Here is an 11,420-nt window from a genome sequence, read left to right as displayed (position 1 = left end):
TATATATACGTAAATTAAAACGTCCTTCCGAAGCGGGCGATGGGATTTCAATTCCGGCTGCCGACAGCTTCTCACGGGCAAACCCCCCCAAACAACCTCTCTTTCTTTTTTTGTGCAGACACGCACTTGTTGTATCATTAATGGGAAGGTATATGACTTATTGGAATATAGCAGATGCACGGCGTATATAATTGAGGCAAAGGTAGTCAAAGCACCCCATTTAAAAATATCCAAGCATCCACACCCTTACAAGATCAGTTGGATCAAAAAGGGAGTTGAGGTTCTGGCGTCGGACAAGTGCATGGTAACTTCTTCCATTGGGAAGAATTTTGTTTGTGAAAGTTATATGTGATGTTTCAGAAATGGATGTATGTCATCTCATTTTGGGAAGCTCGTGACAATTTGATGTGGCAGCTTGGTGTGATTGTCGAGCCAATGCGTATTTTATTGACTGGAAAGGAAAGTAAATTAGACTATTGCCTACACTTCCTATGGAAAAGGCAGGCACCAAAAGAAGTTTAGCTTATACTAGTGTAACTTGCTCCCATATAGTAACAGCTTATAAAGGTGAGAATCGCATGTTTATTGTCCTGGTGGCTGAATCAAATAGCCACACTTCGGGAATACCTAAAGAAGTGGAAAATTTATTATGTCTTAGTCCATGTATTGTCCCGTCTCACATCATTTCAAAGAAAAATAGCTCGTGGAGAATGTATATTGACAACTGAGCAATTAATAAAATTACTGTTAAATTTTGTTTTCTGATGCCAGGCCTAGACGAACTTCTCAACGGATTGGGCATAGCCAATTATTTCTCGAAACTAGATCTTCGCAGTGGCTATCATCAAATTAGAATCAGTGAAGCTGATGAATGGAAAATGGCGTTCAAAACCTGAGAAGGCTTATATGAAAGGCGAGTTATGTCATTTGGTCTATGTAATGCACCAAGCACATACATGAGACAAATGCATGAGGTACTCAAACCCTTGGATATTTTTTGTGATAAATTTTGATGATATACTTGTGTATAGCCCTTCTTTGGATACTCATTTACACAACCTAAAATTGATTTGAACAACTCTTCGTGATCACAAGATTTTTTAGAATCTTCGCAAGTGTGAGTTTGAGATTGAAAAAGTACTTTTTGGGTTTTGTTGTATCCAAACAGGGCATTAAAACTAATCCGAGAAAGGTAGAAGCTATCAGTACATGGCCAAACCCAACAAATTTTACTAAAGTACGATGCTTTCATGGACTCATTAATTTCTATCGCCGATTCATTCAAAATTTAAGCGTTATTGTGCCTCTAATTATGAACTATTTGAAGCAAAAATTATTTGTGTGGGGTGATGAACAACAATCCAGTTTTTCTCTATTAAACAAAACCTAAGCTCTACGCCAATTCTAGTGATATCAGACTTTGATAAACCTTTTCAAGTGGAAATAGATGCCTCTGTTATAGGAATCAGAGCAGTTCTATCTCAAGGAAACATACCTATTGAATTCTTCAGTAAGAAAACTTAGTGGTTTGCTAGAAATAGTCTAAATACGAGCAAGAATTATATGTTGTGGTTATACTTTTTAGCGACCATCAATCATTACAATTTTTACAAACTCAATAAAATTTAAATCGGATGCATATGAGATGGATTGTATTTCTCCAAAAGTTAAGTTTTGTATTTGAAGCACAAATCTGGCCATAACAATCGAGTTGTGGATGCTCCAAGCTGAAGAGCGAGTCTTCTAATTGTTGTCTAGTCATTAATTACGGGTATGTGATCACTTTGCGAACAATATGAGGATGATGAGGATTATTCAATTCCATGGGCACAATGCATTGACCACAGGACAGCAGGCAATTATTCTATTCAACGATGGTTCCTCTCAAAGGCAATCAACTTTGTATTCCAAATGCATCCCTTCGGCGTCAACTCATTTAAGAAATGCATAGTGGTGTGTTGCCACTCGAATGGGAAGAGGCAAAACGCCAGCTCTCCTTCAAGATAGGTTATTTTGGCCCGGACTTCGTCGAGATGTTTGTATCTTTGTTGAGAAGTGCCAAGTTTTTCACACCTTTAAGGGTGTCACTCAAAAAACGGACCTATATCCTCCATTACCGATTTCGGATTCAATTTGGTAAGATATTATTTTAGACTTTGTTTTCGGTCTTCCGTAAACTAAACGTAGTTTTGATTATGTTATGGTGGTGGTTGACAGATTCTCAAAAATGGCTCATTGTATCGCATGCAAAAAGACATTTGATGCAATCAACATCGCAAAACTTTTCTTTAAGGAAATAGGCCGTCTAGATGGCATTCCAAGGAGCTTCACTTCAAATCGTGATGTCAAATTTATTAGTTGTTGTTGGCGTGAATTGTGAAAAAAGATTACAAACTAAACTAAAATTTAGTTTAGCCTATCATCCGCAATCTGACGGACAAACTTAAGCTATCAATCGTTCATTGGGTAAAATGATTCGATGTCTTGTAGGTGAGCATCCAAAGCAATGGGATGATGTCTTGAGGCTTTTAATGCTACAACAAATAGAACTACGGGAAAGGCGTCTCTCAGTATTGTGTATACTAAAGAGGCAAATCATACAGTTGATGTCACTACAATTCCCAAACCGAAGAGTTCTCAAGCGGCAAAATGGCAAGTGACTTTGAAAGGCTGTTACACAACATGAAACATAAAATTATCGAGAGCAATGATAAGAACAAGCAACAAGTAGATGAACATTGTGAAAGAAAGGTTTTTAATGTTGGGGATTTGGTGATGATTCAACTTTGTAAAGAACGAATTCCTACAGACACATACTCTAAGCTAAAACCAGAAAATTTTTGGTCATTTCCTATTGAAACAAAGATAATGATAATGTGTATGTGGTGACACTTCCTTCTGACTTGAATATCTCTTCCACCTTCAATGTAGTTGATTTATACATCACCCATCGGACGATGGTTGTGTGCAAATCACAGAACTCGAGTCGAGTTCTTCTAAACCAGAGGGGAATTTGATGAAGTGAATCCTTTTATAAGCAGCAACTCCTATATCCTTTATTTCCTTAATAGTATTTTTATTACTAATTGATACTGAATATTAGACCTCTATTTGTGTTAGCCTATTTCCTGTTATACGTGTATTTGGTTGTGTTGTTAGTGGAGGCACCCCACCTTCATATTTGTTGTAACTGTTTGGCCAGGAACTTTTGCTTGCTAAGGATTATGGAATAATAGCTCTGCTTCTATATTCCATGTTTCCTTGTTTTTTTTATTTTGTAGCTGCGCCAATAAATGTTGGCGTCAGATTGCGGACAAGGCAAATCATACGAAGCTATTGGATTTGTTGTTTTTGAAGAAGAAAGGGAACCCACCCCCCATCACTTATAATGTTATTGATGGAGATTTATCTACCCCATTGGATTGTGTGATGGTATTTCTTATCCAAGAACATGCTATATGTTTGCGCAAATCTTGTAACTTAAGTCTATGGCATCAAAAAATGTCAGAGATTTATTGATTAATAATCCTAGTGTGAATATGGTTTCAAACCGAAGACATAACTCGACAACAGAATTCTGAAATACCAGGAACAGTGTATGTTAATTCCTCAAAAACAGCTTGATAATTTAAACTCCAACCAGTTTGAGAATTTTTTTAAAGAATTTCCATGTAAATTATCATATTGAGAAGCTCCAAAACATTTTTGGCTGTGTGACTGCAAAAGAACTTCACCATGTTGAAAGTTGGCCTTTCAATTTTGACCATTGATACTAAATTGCAGCCAGACCTTCCAAGTAGAATAAATTGATGTGAATTCTTTGATTTTATGGGGTATTATATGAAATGAGGAACTCATCAGCTTTAAACCAAGCAAACAGAACGCTAAAGTACCCCAATAAGCATCACACGGGATGCTTTATCGGAAAAGCCGTTTCATGTATCATCTGCTTCCGAGGGCCAGAACACTGAAATTAACTAGATATAATTACAAAATTGTGTCATTTGCCTTCTAAATCGCCCAAAAAAGCATATTGAAAAAAGTTGGACAAATGAGAAGATTAAACAAAAAAAAAAAGCATCTAAGTTCAATAATTACAAAGATAAAAAAGGCAACGAATTTCTACCTTATGTTGAAGTCAATCCTCAGGAACTCACCGTCAGGACTTCTATCAACAACTACGGCTGTAGATGTGTTTACTGTCATATAATCATTCAATTCCTGAAATGCCACAAAATTTATCAACAAAAACTTGTAAAAATGCATCAAAACAATACATCGACTTTCAATTAAGTGATCCCAGCTATTTCTGGCATAATAATATGTGTAAGCACTGAAGATCATGTTTATGCTACTATAAGAACAATGCAAGAATAAAACATTGAAGCATTCAGATGATAACATGAGACAAAGAAGTAAGAGAGCATGCACCATTCCAAACAAAAACATCATAGACAGCGCCGCTATTATGGACAATCCAGCTCCGGAAAGCGAAGCCTCCGTTAAATCTCTTGGAATTTTCCTGCGAATCAGAAATATCCAGCATTAGCCGCAATAACTTTTACACGATCATAAATTATTTCGCAAGGAGAATGCAGAAAGATCTAAGTCGAATGCCGGCGATAAAATTCATACAATCGCCCATCAACGATGAGTGGTGAAAAGAGGGATTGGAATCAGACAATCCTTGCAATCGTCTGTGTAGGGCTGTGAGGTCTGACCTATAGAAATCGACAGATTTTAGCTTGCTTGAGGAAATCATGGCTCAAGTGATTGGAAAATCCCTGTTCTCGATCAGTGTTCCCGACAGTAAGATCTGATGGAAATGAAGGAGAACCTCCCTCTCCCTCCCTCTCCCTCGCCCTCCCCCCGCAGATAGTACTTCTTGCGAATTTGCGACGTTTTCTGGCTGTACATCGTTCCTATCGTGATGTATTAGAAAGTTAAAACTTAAAAGTAATATTTTCTGCAAAAAAAAATAATAAAAATAATAGGAAAATTTACATAGGTTTCACGCTCACAGCTAAATGTGTATGCATTTTAATATCTCAAAATGTTATGTAAGTATAAAAGTTTAGGAGTGAGATAGGCAAATATATAAGAATTATATGGTATATATATACTTTGTGTGTAGGTGTGTATGCATGTAAATGCCACAAAATAATATTATTTCATCAAATTTAAAAATTAGGAATATTTACATACATAGCACATAATTCTTATATATTTATACATTTCACATCTAAACTTTCATATTTACATATTACTTATCTTTTATTAATGATTTTATCATTGATGTATGGTAGGAATACTCCAAACAATTCTCAATGTTACAGCGGAATAGGATCACAGAATTCAAGAAAATCATAACAATAAATTTAAGCACAAAAGTAGAATAAAAACAACTAGAAAATCACACAATAATTTACACAGAAATAATTAAGAATGGGAAAAATCACAGAGCTATACCACCACAAATTAATTATGAAAATCAGATAGTTTTACAAATGACTCACACAAGTATCTTATTCACACTTAAAATGAAGAAACTTACAGAACGCTCCACAATCTTCTTTCTCCAATATGGGCGAAAAACACATGCTGAGATCCCAAAAATTCTTCTCTCCAACTCTTCTCTTCTTCATCAAGATCTTGTTGAAGAACAACAAAGGAAGACCTACACCCAACCCATCATTACTCTACTCGAAATTGGTTTAAAAACCCAGAAAGTGGAGTAACTGCACCGGGCACTAAAGCACCCAGATTTGGAGCCTAAGCGCCAAGCTCTTGGAATCACGCTCAGCAAACCGGACGCTTGAGCGCCCAAGGCCGATAATTAAACGCTGACTCTTTTGTCTACACACAAAATATCAGCACTTGAGCACCCAAAAGTGGAGCAAAGGAGCCCCTCTCTCCATCAACGCCCAAATCTGGTGCTTAAGCGTCGGATATTGGGGTGCTTTGGCTCTATATACAAAAAAAAATAATAGCTTTTCATTATTCATGTTACTTGCTTGACCTCAAGTCATGGTCATTTCGAAAGGTTCGGTAATGATAGGATACATTATTTACTAATTCTTATATTAGAAAAATAAGCAGTCAGCTAATGAATTCATTAAAAATGATTGGTGTGTTTGCACTTCTATAAATAGTCTATTTTGAGCAAGTTGAGGAAATAAAAAATGATGTGATAAGTTCTCGATCTCTCTCTAGCTTCTTCTCCTCCCATGTTATCCATTTTCTTGATTCATGAGCATCATCAAATTGTCATTTATTCCTCTCTAATTTGAGTTTCTATTATCTGATTCTCCTCAACCAAACTTCTAGATTTGTCAACCTCTTCGAATTGCCGATTATCAAGATCTCAAAAATTGGATTGTATCAGTATGCCTTATTCTCCAACGTTAACACTGACTGATATATGTGGAGAAATTGGTACAGAGTGTGTGCGTTCAATTACATTGTTCAGAAAGAAAATCTGCAAACATTTACAAAGGAACAAGGCAGAGTCCCTTCTCCTCATAAAACTTCAAAATTCAGAAATAATTGACCATAAAAAAATAAAAAATTACCTTCACAACAAATAATACAAATGTTCAAACAACCTCATAAAACCAAAAAGCAGAATGATTGACATGAACAAAAGAAAAAAAGGCAGAACGGCTCAAAATCAAAATTTAATAAGCCATTTGGCTATTAATCGGAGAGCTTGCAGTGTCTTCTAAAGAGTCATCTTCCAAAAAGGAGACTCCTTTGGCTTTTCTTTTCCTCAAGCCCAGCTCTGTTTTCACTGTAGATTTCCTTACGACATGAGAGGCGGCATCAGAGATGAAGGAAGTAATGGAGGCAATGGAGATGGAAGAACAAGAAGAAGAAGAAGGGTTCAGCTCTTGCTTAGCAGCTTCATTCCGAGAAGCAAGAAGGTCATCGAAATACAAGGTCCAGCCACTCTCCTCAGAGGAAGCTGTGGCTGCGTATACATCTCTGTTCGAGGAGTCGTCACTGGATTCCTCCATTAGAATGGAGGAGAAAGATGGTTGTTTTAAGTTTGAGGAAGCGGCTGTCCTATTTATACTGCAAATAAAACAGATTGGAAGAACTTTCAAAATATTTTTTTGAGAAAATTCTCTTTCAAAGATTTATAAAGGAAAAATACAATTAGAAAGGTAAAATTATTAAATTGACAGATTTATAAAGGAAAAAAAAATTAAAAATTTTTTATTTATAAAAAAGAAAATTATAAATTTCAGGCATTAATTTAAAAAAGTGAAAGAGGTCCCACCGGAGGAAATCTGTGCCCCCAGATTAATTGGACTGCTTACCATTTTGAAGGGGGGCTCTAAAGCATTCCTCACCAGTCATGTTATCACGTCAGTATTTAATTATTGGCCGTATATGTGTTTATAGTTATAAGTCAAAGAATCAAACATGTTTAAAGCCACACCATTGAAAATGGGCGAGCAGTTCCAAATAAATATGAAAAATAGTTATAAGTCAAAGAATCAAACATGTTTAAAGCCCCACCATTGAAAATGGGCGCGCAGTTCCAAATAAATATGAAAAAAAAAAAGAAGGAAGAAAAAAAGAAGGAAGAAGAAGCTATGATGGGTTGAATGATTGGAGAAAAAGAGATTTATGAAAGATTGGATTATTTGTAACTAAATGCAAAATAATGGATGAATGCAGGACGTGAGGTTATAACATTTTTCCTTTTATCTTTTAGGGAAATCCCTGAGAATTGGGTATGGGTACTATACATGTAATTTTCCCTTTTATCTTCTAATATAAATTAATCTTTTAATATATATATATATATATAATCTCGAGTTATTTGTGGGCTCATATAATGTTGGTAAAACCAGTAGGACAAGAGAAACATAATATACACTCTTCTGCTAGAGAAGAAGGAATGAGAGAGTGATCTCGAATGAGATTCCTAACAAGGGCATGAGATTATATATATATTTATATGGTTTGAGATGTTCTTTCCCTTTTAATTGTTGGCCTGCAAAGTGGCAATTAAACGATTTTAGTATAGTATGATGTCTATCTATGCAACTTAGCGATATCATGCTGACATGATGTAGATAATGGATGGCTTATAATTAGGTGTTGTTGAACATATGATAATTCTTTATTCACATTTGATACTCAGCTTATCAGTTCGACAGGTTTGCCTGATGGCTAGTACCCAGTTGGTCAATTCCACAGGTCTTCCTAGCAGCTGATACACGAAAATTGATACTCAACTAGTCAGGTCGATTCGCAAGTCAACTTGACCTCTACGTTAATTTTGAAAGAATCGGCTACACATTCGAGTCTAGCCTTGAACTCAATCCATCTAATTCAGGCTCTACGGCATATTAGTTTCAAAATCAAAGTTAGATCATTAATTTTAATAAAGTGAGAAAATTATTCAATTTTCAAACAAATCAAATTAAACTTGGGGCTCTAATTATTTTGCTCTTCTATTTTCATACGGAGGTGGTCTCGATGGATCCTTTCAATGTGCATGTGCATGCACTAGAAGCCATGCATCTATGGTTGTAGCTGATGTGGCTCTCACGGAACGTGTTCTTCCCCGTTGATTGTTCTTTACTTGGGTAGAAGGGATTCTAACACAGCTAATTTTTAATATAACTTCATAATCAAATACAATTGGAGATCTCAATTATTCAGTATACTTTAGATGATTATAATTATTATTTTACTTTTTTCAAATAATTATATGATGTGAGATTTCGTATTGTTTGTGGCTACATACAGCTTCCACAAAAACCCACTAATGTAAGACAAGTGCCCATGGATAGAGAGAGAGTAGGATGAAAAATGTCCTAGAAGATAGGGTTCTTGAGGAACTTGATAGCAAGATACAAAAATTTATCCCCAAGAAGGCCTGAGATTCCCCTAGAAAGGGAGATGAGAGAGAGAGAGAGAGAGAGAGAGATGCTTTTCCAGGGAGTCCTCCTCTCCTCCTCTTTCTTTTTAGCTCTTTTATACATGAGATACAAAAAATAGTACAAAACTGTCAGCACATGACATCAATGAGTGTATTGTTGTGGTGCATAAACTATGGAGCATTGTAGACTAATATTAGATTTTGCCGGTACGGCAACCATCCTTGATGTGTGAGTGATGGGACTAAATCTCAAGCGCCCTGAGGCGTCTTTAAATGAGAGAAGGACATATGTCATGGTTGGTCGTGATATCCTCCCCGACTTACTACTTCTATAGAGATAAGTTCATACTGTCTTCTTGAAAAAAAATAGAAATGAGCTGGATCAGTCACATTAGCAAGTGAAATCGGCTCTACCATTTCATCAGGTGGGCAAGATTCGACTACTTCGACGGGTGGGATAGATTTGCCACTTTTGCAGGTGAGACAAATTCAGTCACTTTGAGATTAATCTGAAAATGTTTGTATACATATACTTCTATATGTCGGTATTTGTGGATATATACAATAAAATTTTAAAGTGAGGAACAACTATATCAACTTGATTTTAGTGCCTCTTAGAAAAAAAAAATATTGATAAGTCTATTGCCAACAAACCTATGATGCTGCATTAATATTTAATAAAATCCTGATCGATAAATAATTGATAATCTATAATGTATTATTTATACTTTTAAAAAATATATATTAACGAATTTTAAAATAATAATAATAATAATTTTTTAACTTTTTGTAAATACTTTTAAAAGCAATTACTATCCGCCGGCCACCAGCTGCGAAATAGTTTAATATTTAATAAGCATAGAAATAATAAATATATTTTAGATATAAAACATAGTTTTTTTTTTAAATTAAAATATAAATAAATCACAAAAAAAATCCTAAACGGCCCCTAAACTTATCATGAGAGTGATGGAATTATATATCTTCAAAATAATTTGTGTAAAAGTCAAATCCACTTTATATGCATTCAAAGCCAAAGAAGAAGAAGAAGCTACTGCTGCTATTGTTTAAACATCACTCTCCATTTGTGTTACAATTATTGAATAGCCAATTAATGCATATTTTTTTAGCATTTAAGCTTGTTGATATTTGGTCATCAAAGTTTAATATAATATAAAATAAATACTTGATAAGTAATTTACATCATGTGGTTGATTTATACGTTTTAACTTGTCAACAAAGATGGCCTGCACATGAAAGTATTTATAACTATAAAAAATGCATTTAAGACAACACACAAAAATACGGAAAAGTGTGTTAACACAAATCTCATGGAGGTGTTTGCATTTCAAAGGAGGGCCAACTGATAGGATATTCAAAGTCCTATTTGACTAATCCGAGGTATCAAGACTCAGACTAACCATGGCAACTAAACAACTCGTACCCTAGCAGTTTGACCGGAAGCGAAACCCAGGGAATCCAAGCATTCCGTATGATTAAACTAACCCAAGGAAGAAACTAACTCAGCGGTTCCCATAACTTTCTCGGAGGCATCCAACAATCTCCTTGATCATCGACAACCAACAAGACAAGTCTCAGGCATCCCTCGTGATCTCTTCGTCTAACCTATCGAATTACGGTGATTTGCCCTCTGCCCGATAGCCTAGCTCTGCTCTGCCGCCGTGAGCTTCTTATTAAGAACTGTGGGTCGACGGCCAGATTTGACCAATCGATCGATTCAACTTAATTGACCAAGTCAATCGTATTGACCATTTGTCAGGAAATAGTCTGTCAATCGTCATTATCAAGCTTAGACGACCAATAGTCTCCTTCGAACTTAGTCGGCTGTGGGCCTCACTAGCTTAGCCAACTAACAATATTCATGAAGCTTAGCTCATCAGAAACACCTTAACAAATTGGACAACACACACAAAAGCAAGGGCATAAGTGTAACTTCAAACATTTCAATGCAATTTTTTTTTCCTAAATAATTTCTTAAGCTATTGGCTGGCTAATATAAATTCTTTTTTTTTCTTTATTGGGGACTAATCATCAAAATCGAAGTTAGATGAAATGACAAGGCACTAGCTACTGTTCAATCAATTATACAAAGCAACCGGCCATTGAATGGTACGAGATCATGGGTTGCATAATTAATAGGTTTCACGAATTTTTTTTAGTGAGAAATTTACATACATACCACACAATTCTTATGTATTTACATCTCTAACACCTAAAGTTTGATATTTTTATGGAAATATTTCAGTTCGTTTCCTGAGCATCAGTTCGAGCTCCCTGGACCTGAGATTATTTCTACAATTAATAAACTTTTTACTTAATCATTTTTTAAATCGAATTGACAATAAAATACAATGGTTGGACTGTGAACACATTCTTATTCTCGAGACACAATGGTGGGCCCAACCCCCGATGGGCGATGGTGATGCCGATTTGTCGAATGGAGTGAAGCTGCACGAGCCAAGTCGGCAAAGCTATTGTCGATTGAGCAAGAGAGCAGACA

At 35.6% G+C, this 11,420-nt stretch overlaps 1 protein-coding gene across 1 annotated transcript in view; it reads right to left on the bottom strand.

Annotated features, from left to right (window-relative positions):
* The window catches only part of LOC110022673 (protein disulfide isomerase-like 5-4), a 59,976-nt gene extending 55,083 nt beyond the window's left edge, over positions 1-4,893 (bottom strand). The window contains exons 1-3 of the mRNA XM_020721741.1: positions 4,722-4,893; positions 4,432-4,522; positions 4,127-4,221 (exon numbers count right to left, since the gene is read on the bottom strand). Coding sequence (XP_020577400.1) covers positions 4,127-4,221; positions 4,432-4,522; positions 4,722-4,762 — 227 coding nt within the window. The 5' untranslated portion in view covers positions 4,763-4,893. The remainder of the gene's footprint in view (positions 1-4,126; positions 4,222-4,431; positions 4,523-4,721) is intronic.
* Positions 4,894-11,420: the final 6,527 nt, after the last annotated feature.

The sequence above is a fragment of the Phalaenopsis equestris genome, unplaced genomic scaffold (genome assembly GCF_001263595.1).
Source record: "Phalaenopsis equestris unplaced genomic scaffold, ASM126359v1 Scaffold000202, whole genome shotgun sequence".
NCBI classification, from domain to species: Eukaryota; Viridiplantae; Streptophyta; class Magnoliopsida; order Asparagales; family Orchidaceae; genus Phalaenopsis; species Phalaenopsis equestris.
The sequence above is the reverse complement of the archived record's forward strand: the minus strand, read 5'-3'. Positions and strand labels throughout refer to the sequence as shown.